The sequence below is a fragment of the Meleagris gallopavo genome, chromosome 5, assembly GCF_000146605.3.
Source record: "Meleagris gallopavo isolate NT-WF06-2002-E0010 breed Aviagen turkey brand Nicholas breeding stock chromosome 5, Turkey_5.1, whole genome shotgun sequence".
NCBI classification, from domain to species: domain Eukaryota; kingdom Metazoa; phylum Chordata; class Aves; order Galliformes; family Phasianidae; genus Meleagris; species Meleagris gallopavo.
In genome coordinates, this window is record NC_015015.2 from 53,419,210 (window position 1) to 53,443,594 (window position 24,385).

Consider the following 24,385-nt stretch of genomic DNA (forward strand, 5'->3'; position numbering starts at 1 on the left):
ATACAGTAAAACTAGTTACCAGCATACATTCAGACACTGAATCAAAGTTTGAGGGAAGGGTAGGGCTCTCTGCATTCACATGAAGCCTGCATACATTCGCTGGCAGATATTTATAGAGCATGACAGCATTAGCTCTCATCTGCAGTCAAGAAGTGGGATACATTACATGAATTCAGTGCTGCCAGTTCAACATAATTTCCTTTCAACACCATGACCAAATTGCTGCACCTCATTGCCTTGACTTTCACACCTGCGAAATGGGGATAATACTTATCCCTTTAGCAGGAGATAATGTTAAAAACATTACTTAAACTGTTTGTAAAAACGCTCTGGAGAAGCATCGATTCCTTCCTGTAAAATAACTTTATCTGCCCTGGCTGATATTAGACAGGAGGAGCTGAAATCTAAGCCAGCACATTCAGGGGGAAAGGAAGCATAATTTCCTGTTTGCATGGTGCACTCTGAAGAGCATAAAGCTGAGGGACACTGTGAGAAAAGGCTTTTTCAGCCAGTTCCCAGCTTTCACCAGGCTGTGCTCATGCAATGCCACGGTCCTTAACAAAGGCATTTGCGCGGTGTGAGAGGAGAATGCGATCCTTTCACATAAGATCAATTTTCCCTAGATTCCAGAGCAGACATGGTGCTGTGTGCCCCTGTGCAGTGGTACCTTCTGGTCGCAGAACGAACCTGGGTAACAAACAGAGCACAGCTGAGAAAGCAATGGAAAATCCAGCCAGGCACAGGAAGCTTTTCCCTCTCGATCTCTGTGAAGGTCTCCAGGTTTGGCAGGCTTTGTAAACTCAGTAGAGGGAACAGAAAAGGAAAAACCATCATAAACAATTTTTCTGTGGCCTGCAAAAGTCAAATGAATCAAAAAAGGTAAGAAAGCAAGACATCTGTGACACAAGATTTGTTCTGTGAATGTTTAAAGCATTTAATCACCATCCGTGTGGCTTCCAATTTTGTTTGCTAGGGTTTTGTTACTTATTTTGTAAGGTAAAATCACATATATCTCAAGTGCTTTCTGGCTGTGTTCCACATTCTGCTCTCCTTCATCATTGGTGTGTTTTCCCCTTTGCATGGCTTGGGCAACTCCCCACAGAGCTGCCCATCTGTCCACCTTCCTCTCCTTTTTGCCTTATGATATATTACCAGGAAAATGTCCATGTCACACCAGTGAAATCCCTGTTGTCACAGTGGGGCCAGCCATGCCTCCTCTTTACATCCACCCCCCCATAGTACCCTGTCAGAGCTATGCCACCCATCTCCAACCAAGGCACGGTCACTCCACTGGGGCAGATGAATGACCCCAATTCCTACTGCCCATGGCTCAGCGATGAGGTGAGTGTACCATTGCTATCATGGTCCCATCCGTTCACCTCCTGTGCCGTGGTATAGCCCCTTTTGCATCTCTTCATCCACAGCAATGAAAAGTAGCATTGCTCACGTTGGTGTGGGAGATCTGGGAGCCACAACCTGAGCATGGAGCTCAGATGCCCCCAGCAGCCCCCAGCTCTGCAATCTCCACAGATAGGACAGGCAAAGGGCAAGTGACCCAGTGTGGGTCTGCAAATTGCTGGAAAACCTGAAAACAGCCCCTGGTGCTCAGCCTTGTTCAGTCCCATCTAAACCCCTCAGTGTCCTGCTGCAGGCCCAAACCCAAGTTCTCAGCTATGGCTGTTGAATTCCCATTAAATAGTGAGTTTCCTTTAAACTCCATCCAAAACAAGAAGCTTAAGACTTACAGCAGTGTCTCTCAGGACCTATCAGCTCTCCTTTGGCGATATATTTCTTTCTACTGAAGGGAAAATTTCACAATACTTTGCTGCTTCCAGGCACCGTGACCAGAAACAGCGCAGAGCTGCTCTCCCATCATTTCCCCAGGGATTCACACATCCCAGGCTCTACACTCAACCTTCAGTTTTCAGTTTTCAGCTCTTGTTCTAGCCCGTCTGCTAGAATTGATTCAGAGCTGTAGGAAAAAAACATCCTGGGGCAGCCTATCCTATGCTGCACCCACTCCTGTAAAACCCCATCCGGAGCACCACTGGTTCTTATCAGCCATCACACCTTAAAGTATAAAAGGTGTGCCTAATATTAGCCAGGAAACGTCGTGATGAAGACCTGGACTTTCTCAGCTAATCGGTATTAATAACTTCCTATGTTTGAAGACAGCCCATAGGAAATGCAGCCTGACTCATCTACCCCGTAATTAGATGAACTCCTCGAAAAAGTGCAGGTGGCTGCACCACAAAGCCACATTAGCCAAGGTGCAGAATATGCTCCTGACCAAAGGGCAGATAACAGCAGCAATAATTTCCTCTGCTGATATAATACGAAAAAGCAGTATTTCTGACAGGTCTGGCATCTGGCTGAGGCTGGAAACTCAAGCAGTCCTTTTCGATTTCTCCCTCTCTCTTTTATCTCGCTCAAGGGAAATCTGCAATATGCACAAAGCCTTGATTTATTTTTTACACTCTCACAAATTACTGGAAAATAATTACACAGAGAAATCTCACACACACACTCACAAAAAAAGATATTTGGGCCTTTTGGCTGTTTTGGTTATACCCAGTTATACCCAGTTGGTTATACCCTACCAAAGATATTTGTTTCCCCTGTTCTCTTTTTCTGTCGAGTTCAGCCATATATCACTTTTATGCATCCGAAGGCCACAGTGTAATGCAATATGAAGCTATGAAGGGGATAAAGTTACATATTCTCCATTGATTTTCCATTGTATCCGTTATCTTTAATGTCAGAACGTGGGTTGGTGTGAGGGCCGGAAGCCTCCGTGCCTCTGTGCTGCATGAAAACCATCCTCTGGGGGCAGTTAAAATCAGCTGTGAGGTGCAGAGAGGAGACAGGCAGCCCCCAGAGGAGGGAGGAAGAAGGTAGGAGAGGGAAGGGATTATGGAAAGAGCAGGGAGGCAAGCAGGACAGGGCTGGCACTGGAAGCAAGGGAAGGAGAAGAGAGGGAGAGGAAGCAGGCACTATTGGTAGTAGGCTGGTGGTTGGACTATCTGATCTAAGAGGCCTTTTCCAACCTTTATGATTTTATGGCAGATATGCCTCAAGGCTTCTTGGCAGAGGACAAATACTTCTTGCTTTCAGAATGTAGAAGGGTGTGAAAAAAATTAGTTTTGTGGTGCATGATGCTGGCACAGCACAAATCCCTTCCAGCCCTACCATTGCTGCCTGGGAGCAGAGGGATGCTCAAAGGCCATTGCCCCCAGAACACAGGGTCTTGTGGAGGACAGGCTGAAAGCTGCTGCTCAGCCTGCAGGGCATTGATTTCTGGACCCTTTTTCCCAATCCAGCTGGATTTAAGACTGAGCACAGTGCTGGGGAGTGAGGAAGAGGAGCAGGCTGGGAGGATGCAGCCACACAGAGGGCTGGCAGCTTGCAGCCCAGATGGACTCAATTGCACTGGGACGAGATGTTAACATTCGCTCCCTAACAAGCTTCTCAAATCGTGTTTTTTAAGGTCGTGTGTTAACAGAAAACAACTGTTCAAATTTAGCAAGTTCCAGCACCACTCTCACCCTCATTACGCTGCAGGAGTGAGAAACACCGCTGTGATTCAATCTCCATTCTTCTTACATAGGGTCAGAGCAGTTTGCCATGCAGGCAGCTGCCTTGCATGGCCCCACCTGGGTCATCCTGGTGGGATTTGCCCCCGCCCACCCAGGAGGGCTCCCCATCTATCGGCAGAGCTCCATAGCTCCATCATCTCCACTCTACAGTTGATGCTGGTAACCCTGGAGTATATTTTTAAGATCAAAATTCTTCTGAAGGACAAGTGACCTGCTCGTCTTCACCTGACCTTTACTGCTCTGCATACTCGTGCTGACATCTGTGACTAATTTGTGATCTATGAAATCAAGCTGTGACCAATACAGAAAATCTTGATGAGAGCCCTGCCTGGTTCACCAGCAGGCTCTCCAGCCTTGCTTAGGGAAGCTGCCCTGGAGCAGCCGTCTCTGGTTATCTCCACGGGTGACGTTTTGGAGTGAGCATCCCACCCCAAGTGTGAGAGGCTGTGCCCCAGAGGGCGGTGGGCACGGCCCTGAGTGCCAGAGCTCAAGGAGTGCTGGGACACCACTCGGAAACGTGAAGTTTGGGCAGTCCTGTGTGGTTCGACTCATAGAATCATAGAATGACCTGGGTTGAAAAGGACCACAATGATCATCTAGTTTCAACCCCCTGCTATGTGCAGGGACACAACCTCCAGACCAGGCTGCCCAGAGCCACATCCAGCCTGGCCTTGAATGCCTCCAGGGATGGGGCATCCACAACCTCCTTGGGCAACCTGTTCCAGTGTGTCACCAAAGGGGTCACGGCTCAATGACCCCTGTGGTTCCATCCCAACTCAGGGCATCCTGTGATGCTATGGGGATGTACACCAGGATCCTTCGGGGCAGCCTGGTTCCATGTGAGTGCACACATGCATGTGCTGCACAGCGGGGCCCCACTCCTCCTTTAAACAGCCAATTAAAGCCTACTTTGGCACTTAGCACACGACAGCAGCTTGCAGCACTTAAGCTGCCTAGCACAGTGTGAATTTAATTTGATAAAGGGGCAACTAATAAAGATCTTGGAAGGCTGGTTAAAGTTCATTAAGCTTTTCCTTTCAAGGTACACTTCCCTCCCGTGCTCACGTCTGTATTTTTAAAGCCATGTAATATCCTGCCACCAGAAAAAGGTGCCTATGTCACATCCCGACAGGGTACATTTAAGGTTCTGCTGCCTGAGTCATCTCAGGCCTCGATTCTTTGCCCACAAATGTACAGAAAGAGGAGAGCACGTTGGGCTCGTGCGGCTTCTGCGAGGGAAGCTCAGCTCCTGTCACACTGCGCTCCATCCATCCTATTTCTTCTGAGCGACCCGTGGTTCCAGATGGCTTTCATAAACAGATGAGGAGGCTCCTCTGAGTTCACTGGCTTAATGAAGCCCGTATGGCTGACTCATGTAATAAGTATTTAATCATGCTGATGAAAATCATTTTCAAAACTTCCCACCACACACACTGCCATTCCCTGCACAGCCGTGGAGCTGATAACACAACAGTACAGCCAAGGAGCCTCCGGTCACCAGCGCTTGCTCAGGTGCCATGACTCATTACGGAGCTATAAATGTGCACAGGCATCTGTGCATCGCCACTCTTTGCAAACAGATCACCTACAGAAGTGCCACGAAAATAAGTTTTTCAAGTTCCTCATTCTCTGGGCAGCTGTTTCAGAGGTCAGTCATGGGTTAACACTTCGGTGTTTATATTTTCTCATTGGTTTCAGTGTGTGCTCTCAAATGCCCATGCCTTAAAAACTGGCTGAGTTTAAGTGGTCTCCATTTGCAAACAGAAGAATGCCACAATACCTTGCAGACACTGAGTCACCTCTAGTTGGAGTTCATTCCTCTTGTCTGCAGATGTCTTCAATGCCACGAAGAACGTGGACCTTCATCATTTCCAGAGCACAGATCTAAATGAATGCATCTAAGTCCATCACATGGCAACTACGGTGCTGTTGTCACCCAGATCACCCTGCATGGGCTGGAAGAGTCAGTGTCAAGGGTTGCTGACTCATCCAGGCTGGATGTGGCTCTGGGCAGTGTGGTCTGGTGGTTGGCAACCCTACCCATGGGAAGAGGTTGAAACTAGATGATCATTATGGTCCTTTTCAGTCCAGGCCATTCTGTGATTCTATGAAGACCTGAATTTCTTCGGGGAAAGGGTCCAGAACCATTAACTCCAAGGGCTGGATTCACATCCTCATGTTTGTGCTTACAACAGGCTCATTGCTGCTCAGCAGGCCAACGTGCCTCTGAGAGCTCTGCAAAGAGGAAGAAGATGAACATGCTATCATGGCATGCCCAGGAACTGCTCCATTCCTCATGATTGACTGAATTGCCCTCAGTGCAGAGCAGGTGCTTCTATCCATAGCTGTTCTTTGGTAGTTCGCATTCAAAACTTCAAGAAAGTCTTCTGGTTAACTTCAAAGTGTATTCTTGTAGCACTCAGACATATGCAGCTGCAAATAACTGGGGCATTACGGTCTTACAGGCTTAATAATGAGATCCAGAACAAGTGCTTCATCCTCCCATGCATGGGCTTACGAAGTTTGGAGCTGCAGGATAAACCTCTGCAAGTAATGGCCTTCTGCACCTCTTCTTGCTTTTCGCTTCAGAGCACCCAATAAAGATGTTGCTATGATTGTTCAGAACACCTTAAATAGGAAAACACTGGAACAGCAGAGAGGTCTCAATTTCCACATTTATGACTTCAAACTTCAGAGCTAAACGATACCTAAAAGAGAGCTTAATGCCCATAAATCCTTCAGGGCCATCTGATTCATGACTCAGCCCAAGTGCCCAAGTCTCCAAGAGTCAGGAGGACAACTTTTTAAAACACCGTTTGCTGTTATCACTGGAAACTTTAACCCACTGGTTTCACACTCTGAAGGTTTAAGCTGCAAATGGCAGGTTAGGATTTATATGCTCCTCTGAACAAAATACGTCAGGGTGGGAAAACTTGACCTGACAGATTTGAGACACGCCTGCCATAAATAACCAATTGATCGGCTGACTAGCAAAGCCATTAGCAGGCGTGAGGTGCCTGCTGAGGTTCAGACACCACATAAAATGCTGGAGGTGCCAGCAAAATGGACACAGCAATTGGCCACACAGTCATCTGCTTACAAGCTGCCTGTGAGGGCTCGTGAAAAATGGGGTGGCTTTCATCTCATCCTCTTGAAATCATGGCTCTGGTGCTGGGATCCAGACTGTCACAGGCAAACAGGGAAGAAAAGAGAGATAAAATGAAAGCCTCATTCTTGAGCAGTAAATCATCTGCAGGAGTAGAACTATTTCGAATTAAGTTGGAGAACCTGCCTTGACAGTTGCACGCAATGAGTCTTTTCTGCTGTAAATCATCACAGCTGCCAAATGGCACCGGTGAGCCTGAGCTAATGGGGCTTTCCACCCCATGAAAAGAGGCAGCAGCAGTCATAGGAGAAGGAAATTTGACATCCCTGATCATAGGCTGTCAGATGAAATGACCAGGAATTATGTTTTACTGTCTCAGAATGGACTTGGCCAAGCTCTAGTCCCCCCATTTTATCACCACCAATGTACATATCTGCATGCAGCATCTGTTCCAACAAACTCTCCAGCAGTGCAACCTGCAGGACAGTGAGCATCGCTGGAGAAAGGATCTCACCCTAGGCTCCAAGTCTGTCCCCAGAACCCATGGCCTTCCTTTCATCAATACATTCAGAACACCAAGGGTTGGCTTTGCTGGTGACTGGTGTCTTTGTGCTGGTTTGGCAGGAAGCTTCTGGGATCTTAGTTCCAAGAAGGCAGACATTGGATCTGCACTTCTGGAAGAAGGGAACAGGCATTGCTTGTTCTGTTCCCTGTGAGTTTGGTTAGTCCTGCCCTTCCAACGCTTTAGTCACCACAACATTCACCAGCAAGGCATTCTGCAGTGCCCTGGGCCTGCTGGGAAAGGCCTTCCTCTTGCTTGCTTTGAGCTCACTCTTGGGCAATGCCTTTAGGCATCTTCTAGTTGTGCTTTTATGACATGATAGAGTGAATAATGACCCCACATTCACTTCTCAGCTACTGAGGGCTCAGTCCAGCTTCCCTCCTTGGTAGCTTCTTTCCAAGAAGTGTCTTTCTCTCTTTGGACTGCCCAGGTTTTGGAAACCTAACACTGCATTCTGCACAAATATTTTGCTACAGGAGAGAAAGTTCTTGGTTTTGGAAGTGACATTTTAGTGCACCCAGTGCAAATGTTTATAAATACATACCTGCACACAGACACAGCTCTTGTCAAAACACATTCAAAGGATACCTAGGTTCTTTCGTGTATTACATACTCAGGGTGAAAATAACCAGCTATATTTAACCCAGATCCAAGCTTAGACTAAATTATTGTAAAGGTCAATTAAAGAACAGAAAATCTCACTAGCAAAGAGGTGGAGAGCTCCCATCCATCTGCCATTCCACGAGCTTTAACAGAACCAAATCACAGAACAAAAAATGGCAATTAAGTAGGATCTTATATAAAACTTGGTGACAACTCCAAGTTTCTGTACCTGCCAAGGCCTGAATGCAGATGACTGAATTTGGCCTACAGCAGTTGATGGAAACTCCATCACTCACTGCGCTGATGTAGTTGTTTGGAAACCAATGGCTCTTGGCAGAGAAAACACATTTCAACTTCTGTTGAATGACTGCACACATGATGAGCAGAAGATAGGCCAATAGCCGGCTTTCAGATCTGGATTATGTTTTGGCTGGGACTTAAAGTTCAGGTCTGGGGCCAAACGAAGGCTAGAATTTAACCTGAAACATAATCCTGAAATCACATGGACTCCTCTCCTCAGGTATTGGACCCAGTGGAACCCAGGGGTATTTTCTCCCTTGCAACCACTAGCCTGCTCGTTTGGCAGGCGCTGCAGTGCTTGCTGCATTCCTGTTCTTTGGCCCTATATGAGTCAGTTCTGGAAAACTCTTATTTGACCACAACTGGAAAAGAAAAAACTTTAAAACAAAACATAAAAATACACAAAAATCCCAAGCCCAAACCCACAGATCAAATTTGTCAGGCTGGTTGGAACCACAAAGCCTAGATTTCCACACCAGCAGCCTGCACGAGTCCAGCAGCCCCCACAAGGACCGCCAGCAGCCAGGGGGCTCATGGGGCTGGGACCCCCCTGCAGGCACCCAGCTGGAGCCAGGGGATGATGGGCAGCCCACAGCCAGCCAAATCCCCTAACAAACACTGGGGTTTGTTCTCTGGTCGCCTCAAAAAGCTATTTCCAGATCTTAACTCAATACCTTCCTTCAACCTCAGAGCACCTCCCCAAGTAAACATAACCACCTCCCAGGTTTGGGCCATATGCAGGAATGGTATTTAGTGCAGGTCACAGCTTAAAATGCCATCAAAAATATCTGGAAGGGCAGGCAGGGTTGGGCTCTGCCATCAGCGGTGCGGTGAGGACACCTCGGAGTGTCTGCTGAGGTTGGGTGGGTGATGAACACCAAAACATTTGTGCAATCAGCAGAAACAAACCCCTGGCTCCGCTCCTCGCTGATTCTCACCATGTCCTGCACACTGGAAACCCATTAGAAAGGCAGCGATGGAAAACTTGGGAAGCGAATCGAAGTGAAGAAAAGCCCTTGGTGTAATTTTACAGCGTGTGAAAGACTTAAAGCAAGAAACACAACCAGATGCCACAAGGAAACTACTTCCAATTAGTTCTGCTTTGTGTTATACCTACTGATGAAAAATAAAAACAAATTTATTCTGTCAACAGCTCTATCTATAGCATAATCCTTAAATGAACTCATCCATCAAACTGGTCTCCTCTGGCAAAACACATTACAATCCCTGTTTCTCAGCTGTGGGAATCAATCATCTGTTTCCCAAACCCATTGGTCAACATCTCGGGAACCCAATATATTTTTATTGCGCTGAACAAGCCAATTGCAGGGCACCAACTTCACCACACCACCAACGCACGGCGTGCCCATCTGTGAGCAAACTCCGCTATTTCTATTAAATCATCTATTAAAAGTGTAACGCAGCCCCAGGAGTTTCTTGCAGATGTATCAGCTCAGACAGACAAACTGCAGCGGTGGTTTTAGCTGAGGCCACCTCATGGAAGTTTATTACTTAGATGTATTTTAACTGTTAGAATAATAACTATTATGAATTCCAGTGGGAATCCCTCAAAATAATCTACACTGTTGTTGTCAGCGCAGACATCCACGGAGATGTGTTAAGGACACCTGGGTCTTACAGTCTCTGCTCAGGTTGGGTATTAGGAAAAATATTTTCTCCAAAAGAGTGGTGATGCAGTCACACCGCTGCACAGGGAGTGGTGGGGTCACCATCCTGGAGGTGTTCAAGTACCATGGAGATGTGGCATTGAGGGATGTGGGCAGTGGGCATGGTGGGGGTGGGCTGGGGTTGAGTGTGAGGATCTTGGAGGTCTTTTCCAACCTGAATGACTCCCTTGCCCTTGCTGCTCTTGGTGTTAGAAGAGCAGCAATATCCCACCACAGCCTTCTGGTTCAAGAGAAACTCCCATCATCCCCCATGGATTTCATTTACCTGGGATATTTTGGATTATTATTATTATTATTTTTAACCAGGCTTGATGTTTTTTGATGTTAGGTTTTACCAATGGCTAAACTCTTCAGAGAGATGTAAATAACATTTTCTTGAACCCTGGGGTGCACACAGAGCTCTCTCCCCATCAATGGGCAGAACTTGTTGCTTAACACGTTCGGCTTGGGTCAACAAGAGAAGCACATGGACCTCTAAAAGCACCATGGGAAGCTGACCAAGTAACAAAGCCTAACGAGAAAGGAGTGTTTTACTCACATTTTTAACAATATCAGAGTTTACTGAACGGTTGGGCCAACAGCAGATTGGAGAAAATTAAGGCATGCCTGCAGTGTGGCAACCAACCTTTTCCGGCACGAAGACTGAGCATGGCCAAACTCAAGGAAACTGTGTGCCCACTTCAATAGGTATGAAGTCTGTGCTGTAGGGACCCACTGATGCACTCAGAGATTTCACTACAGAGACAAAGGATTCATTTTGTCAGTTTCATGTCTCCAGCATCAACATCCTTGGAAGGAATGAAAAGCTGCCAGCAGGGCAGGCTGAAAAATAAAGCAAACAAGATACATGTGATTGGAGAGACCATCCATCTCCTTGCCCTCACTGGCTCATCATCCAAAAGCTCATCTGCAAACGAAGCTGAAAGAACCACTATGGCGTCACCAAACCCAAGCATGGAAACCCTGAGTCAGCCCCACACTCTGTGCGTGTGGTGTTTCACAGCGATGCACTGAACACACCTTTGCTTTGCTTTGGTATGACCAAGGTCTGCTCTACAACCACAAAAGAATTTTTGTTTTCAAAGATGCAATTTTGTCCACTGGCACAAGCTTACAGCCTAAAGCTCCTATATGGATATCAGGTGTAGCTACCTCATACTGTGCCACTCATGAATATGAGAGCAGATACTTGAATTGGGTGGAGATATTTGCACCCTGGGGAGCTGCCCTGACTGCTCATGCCCCTCACAGCCCTGAAGCTGTTGCTCATCCCCACTATAAATATCCCCCTAGCCCATCCTCACTCCCCAATCCCCAGTGGGGCACCAGCTGCTTCACCCCCAGCAGGACACCAGGCCCTGAGCCCTGGGACATCCCAGCTGGCTCTCCCAGAGGCACCGGCAGATTAGCAGCTCTATTTTTCAAGCTGCCCCTCTAGCTTTCATTCAGTTTGCAGGAATTCCAGGCAACTTGGCAGAGCAAGCAGGTCTATATATAAACCCCAGTGGCCATTTCGTCAAGCAAAGTGATGAGCAAATGGCCTCAGTACCTGGAATGCAGCTTTGTGCAATTGACAGGTCAGCAAAGCAGCTGATCTCTCTCCTCGCAGCACAATGGGGATAGCACAGATTCCATCAGCACTATTTTTTTCCTAACCTGCTGTGCACTAAGAAATTTATTCTAGGAACATTAGGGAGCAGGGGGATAAAAATAGATGTGCAGGTTCAGCAAATGGCTCTGTCTACTCCCTGCACTTTAACTTTTTTTTGAAGAGAATGGATGCAGAAAGTGGCGCTGAGCTCTGTGTTCAGCAGTTCCAGGGAAGGACACCGCTGCTCTGCAGGTTCCCAGCAGCCTGGGCATTTCTATGGTTCCAATTCAAACTGGAAAGATGGGTTTCAGAGACAAGGAATTTCACTCTGTGAAATATCAACCTCTGGAATATTAAAATTTGCAGAAGCGCTGCAGCTCAGATACTTTCCAACAACCTCATTTCAGCAAATGGCTTCTAGAGAGCTCTTCCATCAGCACGCCCTACCAGCTGGGGAAACGCCACCTAACGCCCTGCTTCTGGATTAGGCATGAAATGAAAGGACAGAGGACAGAGCCAAACTGAGCAGGGAAGAACAGAGGGCAGCAGGGCCTGAGGTTTTCCTGGCCCTTGGCTCCCGCCCTGCAGGATCCGAGCCCTGCAAAATACATCCAAGATCCTCCACCATCTCCATGTGTAGAACCATAAAATCACGAAGGTTGGAAAAGACCACTTAAATCATCTAGTCCAAGTGTCAACCCATCCTTGCTGTGCCCAGCAAATGTGAAAATCCCAGTATCAAATGCAACTACCTGGGAGGGAGGATCCAGCACAAACCCAGTCTCCAAATTTCTCCGCCCTCCTCTGGCCAGATCCTTCATTTGCTACATGACAAAATGGAGCCCTAATTTCCACACTGGTCTCCAGAAAAGTAGTTCAACAACTCGGGCCAATCAGACTCCCATAGATCATATAAATCTAGTGCCTTTGATTATTACATCATGCTAGAAAACTGAAATGCAAGTCAGATGGTTAAGGCATTACTGTGAAGACTCAACAATGCAAACCTTCCCAAAATGTTTGCTGCGCTGACAATAGGAGTGTGACATCATGTGCAAACAAGCCTTAAATCTAAACCAGGTGCAGTGAGCTGCCTGGCTTCCCAGGGCTGCTGCGTGAACCACGAACATGCAAGTGGCAATGCTGGAGGCAAGAGGAAGGCCAAGCCAGGACAGAACCCATTCAGCAGCACCAACAAATATGAACATCTGCTGCAGGGCAGCACCAATTTCTGCATCACATATGAAAAATGCAGCTGTAGGCCATTTGTACCAATTCTAGTTGGGGGGAATTTTACAAATGAGATACAAATTTGCTGATGCTTGTTTCCATGCAATGAGCACACTTCCATTCTTATACCTCTGGAATCAAGTCTGTAGCAGAGTAATGAGGTTGGTCCATATAACTGCCCTGTTCAGGACTGCCTCATACTGAAGGGTTTAGGGGTGTGTAACACAAAGGTCAGCAGCCAGGACAGCTGTCAGGGAGCACAGAAGGCCCTTCCCTTCCTTGATGCTGTGGTTCCCAGGCAGTTTCCTCAAGCAGTCATCCATCTTTCCTTGGCCATGGAGATGCTACAGCCTGAGCTGGGGTAACAGCAACAAATTTGCACTTCTGGAACCGACAGCAGAGCGCAGCGCTGGCTTCACTTTGCTTTCCACACTATGCACAGGAAGCAAAGATGAGCAGCAAACGAGTTATGCAAACACTGTTCTTTATTTTCTGTTTTTCTTGGAACACGCCAAGGCTGCTCCATAGAAATCTGTGGGAGTAAGAACTCAAAACAGGAAATGCATGGCACACAGATCAGACGTTCACGAGGTATTTTTTACATACAGATGACTTCTTTTAAAAAAGAAAACTTCAATTCCACATTAAGCACAGTTAAATGATCACTTTTGAAACACAAGTACTAAAAACATCACCACAAACTGAAAAAATTAGGCAGCTTTTTTTCAACAGTGGAAACTGTCTGATAGTGGCAGTCATTGGGAAGTAGATGTGTCCCAAAGCTCCATGCAATGCAGAACAACTATAATGAATGCTTTCAACATCAAAGGCAATGTAAAGCAATGATTCTGTGTTAAATGTTAAATCTAATTAGGAGAGGAGTTCTACAGCAATCTACAGCAATGTTATAACTCCTGGACTGACCTGAAGCTGAAGCTTTAATTAAAGTGCATTAGGATGCCCACTACTGAGCTAACGTTAATCTTCATTTCTGTACGTAGGGACAGTTGGAAACAACGTGATTAATCTTCATGTCTTTGCAGGGATGCATTGGTACAATGTCCATCTCCTCCTACTGTTTATAGGAAGCAAAATAAAGAAGCCAGCCTGCTGAATTTGCAGAATTCCAAATTCAGAACCTCACTCTGGCTCTGTAAGAGCGTTGGAGCCAGCTCAACACACCTGTGTTCAAGGTGAAATGATCACTTGTATCCAGAACAGGCACAGCTCTGTCCTCACATGTTGTATGCCTTGCTGAATCTGCATGATGATGCTAATGAAAATTGCCATATTCCAATGAGATAATCCTAAAAATTAATTTTATGAAATTATTTTTAAAAAGACTGGCCATTTTGGATCAGGCCCACCCAGGTCTATAACCTGCTCTATTGCTGCCCAAAGGAGGTACACACGGGCAGATGCTTCCTCTGAGTCCTCTCAGCCTCCACGAACTGCAGCTTTCAGAGCAGTGACTTCCAGATCCTCACCACAACGACCGTTTGTGCACAGTCAGAAACACAGCAATAAAGAACAAGCCTGCATCCTCTCCCATGCAAATAACACGTTTACAAGCAGGGTGGGATGTAACATCTGCCCTAGCAGCTCAAGCACAGAGATCTTGTTGCACCGTTGTGCCTCCGTGCCCAGGGGAAGGTGAAAGGAGGGGCAGAGAGGAGAGGACGGTATCACAGAGGTTCCGTTTACACTGCAGAGGGACATGAGAGAATTTTAAACAACTGCAGTGAAAATCAGTATTAAGATGCTTAAAAACAAGGGAATAAACAATGACCACTGAGCACAATGCACACACAGGCTGTAAGCACTGTGTGCAGTGCTCCCTTCTGCAATGCTGTTTATAAGAGACACCTCCAGCCCAGCTAACCACAGTGCATCTGAAACCTGAGCAGCCTTTAGATGGGCACGGAATGGAAACAGGAGAACGAGAGAAAACAAATCAAAGGCTACTGACTCATTTTCATCTCTTACATTGTTCTCCTTATGCAGCTGGGGAAAGGCAACCTTTCCAAACGAGGTCAGAAATGCTAAAGGATCCTTCTAGCCGAGGCTTCAGAAAATAAAAAGGTATACACATAATAAAGCAGAACCATTGAAATTCACCAATCTGGAAATATAACAACAACAACAAAAATCTGTATCCAAGTTTAAAGAAAAATATATTTAGAAGTATGTGAGTGTGAGAGTGGAGCTCAACAGAACTCATGCTTGCGTACTGCTGTAGTGAACCCTTACAGGACACAATGCACAAACAGTCTGGGGAAGACTAAGATTAAAAACAGTGTCCTTACTCTGTTTCTGAATTGTGGAAAATGAACACACCTTTTCCTAAATTTAGCAGCAATAGTTCTCTCCTTCTGCCCCTCTCCTCGGGTTTTAAGTTACGCATCATAGGACCTTCTTAAAAGTAGCAGCATTTCTAACTCTTTTGCAAATGGAAGACAACAGCGTTCTGCAAACCACTGTGCTTCCATCCCTTCTGCACCACAGCCAAAATGTAATAATAGAGCTCCAGCAGAGGTGCGAATTGCTTCCCTTCATCCTCACGGAACATTAACTTCACACACTGGTATTCATCAGCCCAATGCTACCTACCAGAGCAGTCAGTTAACAGCCTGGCTCATGTACCCAGAGCTTAAAAACAATAATGTAGTAATTTCCATTGCATTACAGGAATCAGCTGTAAAACCGACACCTTATTTCAAGCATTTTCTCAGCCCCATCTTTTAACATGATGCACACAAACCCAACTGTGCAGATATAGGGGATTGCAGTGCAGGGCAGACTCAGTTTTTTTCTCTGGGAGAAACAAAGAGCAAAAGCTCAGCAGAATCTTGCCAACTTTCTGCACCTTCACAGATGATGTAAATCTTCCACATTAAGTCCTGCTGTTCAGAGTTTAAAATAAAGTGCCTGCAATGATGTCTTACAACTACTATTCAATAGTAAGCTGCGAGACCGTGATATATGAGAAATGGTTTTCATAAAACCTCACAATTCTAAGAAATATTCTTCCTAATTTCTAGCATCTTACAAAATATATCTACAGTTCACTGATGTGAATGTAAGGTCTCCTGTTTTCCTAAGTTTTGGTTCAGTTAGAAAATCATTCCCTGATCTGCAGCTATCGTTGACTTCTCAAGGTACACTTCATATGAAATAGATATTCAGGTTTTTGCACTGCTGCCAGAGATGCTCTGCCTGGCAGAATCCCTACAGCCAACAAAGTCTGGGAGCACACAGCAATCAGAGGGCAGCCACAGGCAGGAGGGGCTACACCTGGTTGTCAAGAACTGAAAAGGAAGGGTGACCTGCAAGGACAAAGGCAAGATGGACAGCCCTAATCCCTGATACTCACACAGTGCTGAGAAACTGTCTGGCCAACCCCTTGATCACAGGAGGCCAGAGAGCTCTCAAGTTAGAAGCATCCCAAGTGCACAAAGATGGAGAGTGAGGTGTGTGAGAAAAACACTGATCTAATGGCTGCTGTGGCCTTAAAAAGGCAGTCCAAGTCCATCCTCCTTCCCTTTCCTGTTCCCAAAGAGCTCAATTCATTCAGTTTTTGGCAGATAACTCATCATCTTTCCAGAGAAAGATGATGAGTTTCCAGTTTCTCTCTTTGCTAGAGAAACTGAGCAGGAGCCACCACCATGCCAGTGCCATAGAAAGAAGCTGTGAGCATCTACCCAGGAGTGGACATGCTGTTTCTGGTGGTGACCTCACCTTGTGTCATGAAACCCCAGGTAGAAGCTCTGTGATAAAAATGCCTGCAATCTTTTTTAGAATATAGTGTACTGACTTATAAAGAATGGGGATCCTAACAAAACTCCTGAATTAGTTCCTATGCCTCATCACTCGAGTCTATTTCTGCATTAAACTCCTAAGCAGAAGAACATTCCTCAGGCAAAAGGATTCCTGAAGCAGTACCAACTGCACACCAACACCACCTGGGTGCCTGCAGGCCATCTATCAAAAGGGAAAAACATCTTACAGATCCCAAGAGTTGAGTGATCTGCTGGCACTGAAGTCAGAGAAGGCATAGCTTGCCAGCTGAGGAACAGAGATGGTGGTTCCAACTCTGCTATTTTCTGTTCCTCCCTATTACACAGGGAAGGATCAAGCGCATTCTCTCTGGGTTATGTTGAATTTGGCACATCTTCTTCTGGAGAGCCCAGTGCTCCCTGCGGCCACTGGCACAGGCAGCCACGCTTTCCCAAGGCAGTCAGCTTACAAGTGAAGTCCTTCCAAGCTGAAATCAATTTTCAGGTTGCTCTACAGCCACCAGCAGTGAGGAGCTGAGTTACCAGCTATCGTGACAACATTAACAAAAATAAAAAATCAATACTTAAAAGACTGAATGCTGCCTCTCCTGCATCATTGGAAAATATGCAGAAGTTCTTTTGGGAACGGCACAGCTATGATTTTGCTGTAGCTTTATTTCTACTTTTAGTTTCTGGCCCCAGTTTTGCACAGGAGCTTAAGAAAGACAGACCTGCTGCTTAGAGGTTGGAAATGTCAGTTTCTAGGGCATCTTCCCTATCTCAAATGAGAAAACATATGTCAACATATTAACAGAACTGTTTCAACAGGATTTTCTAGCTAGAGTCAACTAACTTACTGTTCACCTTACGGACAGAAACACTTCCATAAATGTCATACACTAGCTTCTTTCATGTTACACAGATAAATTAATTTACTATGTTTCATTTGTATCTCATTCCAATTCTCAGATGAAAAAGTGCTAAGCTAAATTAAAAGAAATATTGCATCTGGAAATAATGAAGAACTTTCCCACTCTCTAAATCTTGCTGTTTGAATCTGAGGTCTGATTTCTGAACTTTACATAAGGCATTTCTGCGGAGGCTTAACTTCTTCAGGGTATAAAGTCTCTCAAGAGATTAGGCTATTCTAAAGACATCAGATTCCATCTGATAGTAGCAAATTTAAGGAAGCTTACCATGATATTAGTAGAATGAAAGCAGTGGCTGGTATGAGGAACTTCTGTGGTGGCACCCCATACCATATGTAACAAAGCCCAGCTGGTGTTGAAAACTGCATTCACGATTCATTTAGACAGAAAAAAATTACAATTACAAAAGGGTGTGTGAATGTTTAGAGATTTGGGGTAAAAATCAAGGTGACATAAACATAAAATTTCCTTTGCCTTCAGGACAGCAGAATGCCACCTTTCAAGGCTAAACACACAGCAGTACATAAAACACAGATATGTTCTATTTCAAATAGGAAATGCTGGTAGAAATGGGAGTGAGAGAGAAAAAGTCTCCCACTGGCAGGAATACTGAGGTAATTTGAATAATACTGAATTAACTGAAAGTGATCAATTATTAACTACAAACAGAATCACTAATGCTGCAAGAACTTATGTTGGATGGGCAAAAGCTGCTAATTTAAAAATTACTTCAATATGATTCAAGTACACAGGAGGTATAAAACAAGAATACAGTTATCATGCTGTGTCCATTAAACCGGACTAAGATGGTCGGCCTCTGAATCTGTATTAGGATAAATTAGGGTAAACACTTGGAATCAGTCAGTTCCTAATACCAACTGGCTGAACTTTTGGAAATTATAAAGCAACAGCAGTCTTCTACTGCTAAGATAATATGTTATATGCACATCACAACTGATTTAAAATCCACCTCATTCTCTTTAAAAGAAAAGTTGTCTTAAGGTTCTGCATTCATTCACCATGTGCACCAAACCATCTTTGTGCAGCAGGAATTATCAAGAGATCTTTTTACCTGCCGCAAGAGCATCATTAAGTAGTATTTTAGACTCAAGAGTAATGAAGGAACATCACCAACAGGCTGAAAAAGTGTTATTTGTTCTGAAGATGGTTGCTGTCAGTGCTTTCTGTAGGCTGTCCGTATCTCTGGGTCTTGCTGTCCTCCTGAAGCTCACTTTGGACAGTAACCACATGGCATTACTAATTAATCCAATTGAGGATTATTAGAATTAAACTGAGCAGACCAACACAAACGCCAAAAATAACCAATGCACATGCCTGTGAAGAAAGAAGGAAAAAATCTGTATTACTGAAGATAAAAAAAATTGTGTAAGAACAGGTTTAAACAGCGTGTTTTAAAATAATCTTTCATGCTGCAAATTAGTTCTTCAAACACAAAAAAAGTCTTCAAACACAAGGTGTCTGCTTAGAATGAAATGAAACTAAGTCTGCTCAGGGATAGTTTCACTGGGCACTCTCACAATGGTTTGGTTCACTTGCACTGTTCACCTGAGAACTGTACAGATCTGCTTGAATAAACACAACTGCGAATGAATGAAGAAAATTAATTTATATTTTACTCAAAATGGTTGAAAGAGCATCATCACTGGATTTTCTTTCAGGTTCCCTATTTCATCAACATGAGAGCAGTCCTATGAGTCATAGCAATGGCAGATGGTTGCAGCATAGGCACTCTGTCACCATTTTTAGGACGAGAGGTAATACCTTTCAGTTGTACCGGGGAAGATTCAGTTTGGATATTAGGAAAAATTCCTTCTCAGAAAGAGTGGTGATGCAGGGGCACAGCTGCACAGGGAGTGGTGGGGTCAACATCCTGAAGGTGTTCAAGAACTACAGAGATGTGACACTGAGGGATGTGGGCAGTGGGCATGGTGGGGATGGGTTGGGGTTTGACTTGGGCATCTTAGCGGTCTTTTCCAACCTGGACTGCCATGATTTGAGACACTGCCATGACATCGGGCTGAGTAGCAGCTAAAAAGAAGACAAGTACAGTTGCAGTGCAAAAAGCAGGCTGCTGCACAAATTCCAATTAGAACTCAACCAAATGTGCCAAAAGAGAAACCATAAAGGAAAAAAAACAACATGGTTTTGAGAAGGCTTAAATAGAAAACAAGCATAAACACTGTTTCACTTAAACAGTTTGGCTTTGTTCCAGCTGCCCAAACAACATCAGAGTAATGCGTAAAAACCACAGAGAAACTGGATTAAAAATTAACATCTGAAAACTATAGAGAAAAGCATGTATTCAGATCTACAGTCCAGAATACAGACACTCTGCTATTTGGAGAGGTCTTGTAAAAAAGAAGTTTCAGACACAGCAGAGCTAACGTGAACAATAAAAGAAAACGCTCACAGATTTTGTGAACTGCATTGAAAACTGGAACTTTGCCCATTAGATTACGTTCTCTCCAGTGCATTAAAATGTATCTAAAATGAGCCTCTTTAAATGCAATTAGCACATGCACAGAAAAAGCATACCCCGAGTTTGTGTGGTGACAGAAAGTCCTCTCGGCTAAGTTTAAGATAAAACAGTCCAGGATACACAAAAAGCAAACATGTCGATGTGGTTGAACCTACAAAAACCAGAAATAAGACTTTACTCAGAGCACGACTGAAACATACTAGCTCAGTGTAATTCTGAACTTCTCAAAGAGAAAGATAATAATAAAAACCCACAACAACTTACCAACTACTCCGAATACATTCTTAATGTCTGGCACATACATTGCAAACAAAACAATGACTGCATTCAGAACTAAAGTGACAAGGATGTGGCAAATCCAAGACACAGGAAGGTAAGAGAAAAACACCATCAAGACAGCTTTCCTCGCCTACATGAAATGAAAACAAACACTGAATGGGTAAATGAACACATGTACTTTTTTTTTTATCTTATTTCAATTTCACAAATGAGTATAAAGAATTTTACCATACCAGATGCAAAAGAACATTTTAACTTGAAATGCAAAAATCATTTAATGAGAGTTAAATTACGTCTTTTTCTCTCTGTAGCATGGAATTAACTTCAGAGTTCAAGCAATATTTATCATGTGGCCATTGGTCCTGAGAACAATTCCTGCTGGGACAAGCAAAGGTTTGGGGGCAATAGCGTGCTGCCAACTGGTATGTAATGTGTGTACTTACCTAGATGTAGTTTTGACTAGTTTTGGTTTATTTTTCATAACTGAATGAATTCTCTCAAATCTACCATGGAATTGATAAGCTAAGGCAGTATTCTTGCAGTGAAATAAGTCAATATGTGTTTTCAATTTACGATGAAATTGAGTTTTCAAGTCTAAGTGTGTGTGTGCGTGCGTGCAGAAAGGATCTAAACCTAAGTCAGCAAAACTCAATTTAGGAGAAAAAAAAAATCAAACTAAATAAACTTTAGAAGTTCTGAATTCTCTAAATTAAAAACAATGCTGTGGCCTAGTTTTAATCTGAAATCTGTCTCTAGAGCACAAATTAGCTTAGCAGTTCATTGTTATTTTGGAACATATGCAAATATGTGGTCTTTGATCAATCACTTGACAAGTGAATAAGATACACAGGACTAGACGTGTCTCAGATACTACAGCCTGCAAAGCATTAGTGTTAGCATTGCTTATGCCAGAGAGGAGTACTTACTGGGAAGTGGATTAGAGGGACTGTCAGAAGCACAGAGAACAGTATGGCCAGTTTAACAGTCATGATGACAGTATCATGCGGCAGGTAACTGCTGTAACCTCGCAGCAATTCAGAGTCCACTTTGTCTGAAAAGCAGAAAAAGGAATTCTCCTCTAAATCATTTGAGAATTAATGTGAAGTATTTAGCAACATGTATGAAGCTTACATTCAAACAGACCATCAGCTTGTGACTAATGCACAGTGGAGGGGACTGTATATAAGCACTACTGATAAACCAGCTCAAACTGATTTGCAACCTAGAGAAAACAGAAAACAATGCGTGCAAGAGGCAAGATCCTGTAGAGCCTCTGCTGAACTAAAAGCCATCTAAGAGAAGATGAAGGAAATATGGAAAAGGAAGGCTTAAAAAGAAAGCAATTCCAAGCATGCAGATACGGGTTCTGAAACTTTCAATCCACTCACTAATAAGGCAATTTTTAATCTTATCTGAATTTTACCATGTTAGCTAGACTTAAAATAAAAGACAAGTTTTAGTGGCCTGAAGGGATGAGCAAACAGCAGAAGTAAAACCTAGAAAACTGCTGAAAACATCTCCAAGAACTGAAGAAAACATACAGATGTCAGTATGCACAAGCCTCAGACATTTCCTATAGGAGTATTTTAAACAGACAACAAAAAGCACTAGTCACAAATTAAAATGTAGGTTTAATTGAAGTCAGGATGAGCCGATTGATTGAGCCTTGACAAAGGCTCTGAAACTTAAGAAGGGGCTTCACTAATGAACAAACAAAATGCATCTGGGCTGCTTAAGCTTCCTATCACAACTCTTCAGCAATGCTGTAAGCAGCACTACTACTCCACTGAGCAAGTCAGAGTTCTGGAAGTGGTCTCTCTGCTCCTCCCACTCAGAGTGCTTTGTTGGGCTTCAGAACAGACCAAATTTCCACCCAAGTCCAGGCGCTGCATTGAGTTTCAAATTCACAGAAAACAGTACAAAACTTCTGAGCCACAGAACGATGAAATATGACTCATTTCAAAGAAGGAACTCCTTCTTTGTTTTCAATTTAAAATAAAATGTTTTACATTTTCCTGGACTGGTATTTTAGGAACAGAAAACAGATTCCCCCTATTTAAAGAACTAAGTTAATTAAACAAGACAACCAAAAAGTTAAAAAAAGGAGCAGAAGCATGGAAGGGAAAAATGTAATCTCTTGCAGACATTCACTGTTGGTTCTGGTGTTTGGGGCTCCTGAGTCTAAGAATTACTGAAAGAAATCACGCTCAGAAAACCAGAAATATTCACAGTGACACAGACTAAAAGACTGCAGTCAAAGGGCTTTGCCTCAAAGAATTGATGGCAGTGAAAGTAATAGGAACTGGGTCAGTTTCTATGAATTATTATATTTTATTTTTGCTGAGATGTGACCTGGAGACAAATGGTCTGCAGGAGACAACTGACTGCTGAATCTCTCAGAGTGATGCTTCGAGTTTGAATTCCCTACAAAGTCACATGGAAACAGCAACAGTAATAGTGGCCTATATGCTACTAGGGGCTTCAAGACCCCCCACTTAATATTTCAAAGGATTCTGTGTCAAGAGAATGCTTTCAGAAGGTACATCAGACATACAGTAATGCTTGGGAAACAAGGTGCAAAATTCCCCTCAAATTTGCAATTTTTAGCCTCTAAAAGCCAAATTCTTGCTGTATGCTGTAGTAACATTACTGTAGTATTGTTAGTACTGTTAGTATCGTTGTCTTATTGTTCCTTAAAAGAGGCACTCACCTACTTCTGCCAAAATTATGATGGACCTTTTAAAAAACAAAAGCCACTATGTAGATAAGAATTGTGACATCTGAGTGTTGGCAAAATGCAATACCACCCCTCACTTATGTTTGAACTCAACTGAAAAACTGCACCCAACTGTACTGAAGAGTCCAAATGCAGCTGTAACACTGGCACTGAAGTACGTTATCATGTCAGCTCTAGAACTGAAAGATATCCATGGAACTGGTCAGGGCAGTTTTATATCCCACTCTTCTGTTTGGAAAATAAAAAGGTATATTCTTCAAGTGCTGTGTTGGCGATATCTCTAAGAAACGTGGATCTTCTGATTCTTGGATCAGTATGTGCATCAGACAGACACCACTTCTGACTCAGGAAATGCACACAAGGCAATTTACTGAAGATAGGAAGCATGTGCTGGGAAGCCCAACTCAAAGCTTTGAGCTCTACATTTTTAATTTCTTTCCTAGCCTTTTGTCCCTGCCCTCCGCTGAAGCCAAGACACAAAATTAGATTGCTCCTTCATCTGTCTCAGACCTTCTGAGTTTCTTGTTGCCAGTTAATTCTTTTCCGTGTTTATCTTACACATTTTAAAAAAAAAAGCACAATGAAGAATTTATTTTGTGCAACCCCTTACAATAAAGCTTTATTTTAGGAAAGGAACAAAACTTTCAGCAGATTTCTAGTGAAATAGCTAGTGCTGGTTCTGATAAATTTGTAAAAAACCCAAAAGCAAAACAAGGAGGTAATACATGCTTTGTTCCTAAGCTGTATCAGACAGGACAAGCATGCCTGCAAAAATTCATGTCTCCCCAGCATTAGGGCTAGCTCGTCATGGGTCACATTCATATCTTGTGTGCAGAGTATTTTTGAGCATAAACCCTGCACTTACATGTTGAGAAGTCAGTGGTACTGTAACAGTTTGAGAGATTCTTAATGGGACTAAGATTTATGAGGATCCAAGTGTATTAATGCATAAGCAAGCCTGAAGTACTAAAGACAACGCATGTATCATTTACTATTACACTGCATTCTAGAGAATACTTCAAAAATATACTCACCATAAAATGTCAGATAGCCAAACAGAGCAGACATAAAGTAAATTATGAAACTCAAGCCAATTCCTGTGACAGCTACATTCTGCATTCTACTTTTGGATGGACTGAAACGTAAAGGAAAAAAAAAAAAAAGTGTTGATTCATCTGTATCACGGACCATTCAACACAACGTAAGCTACATTATTAGAAAACATAGCAGCCTGCCTTTTATGAGAAAGCAACCTCGTAATTTAGGGGCATACAGTATTTGCTGAAGATTGTGCTCTCAGCAACATGGTTCTTTTTAAAGTATTTTTTATCTCGTAGTGAAGATTCACTTGTCACAGACATCTAGCACCGTTCCCAGCTGGAAAGGAATTCTGCCATGCCTGCCAGTGAAATTTATTTGTACGTTTATTTGATTTTTAATAAAATAAAAATAGCAATTTATGCAGGATCTGGGCCAAAAAAACACAAT

The 24,385-nt window shown here is 43.7% G+C and overlaps 1 protein-coding gene across 1 annotated transcript in view; it reads right to left on the reverse strand.

The window, feature by feature from the left end:
* Positions 1 to 13,143: 13,143 nt before the first annotated feature.
* SLC38A6 (solute carrier family 38 member 6) overlaps positions 13,144 to 24,385 on the reverse strand; it is a gene marked incomplete at its 5' end in the record, with an annotated part of 37,910 nt that continues 26,668 nt past the window's right edge. Inside the window, 5 exons of the mRNA XM_010712060.2 lie at positions 13,144 to 18,716; positions 19,938 to 20,032; positions 20,146 to 20,290; positions 21,087 to 21,211; positions 23,932 to 24,032. Coding sequence (XP_010710362.2) covers positions 18,639 to 18,716; positions 19,938 to 20,032; positions 20,146 to 20,290; positions 21,087 to 21,211; positions 23,932 to 24,032 — 544 coding nt within the window. The remainder of the gene's footprint in view (positions 18,717 to 19,937; positions 20,033 to 20,145; positions 20,291 to 21,086; positions 21,212 to 23,931; positions 24,033 to 24,385) is intronic.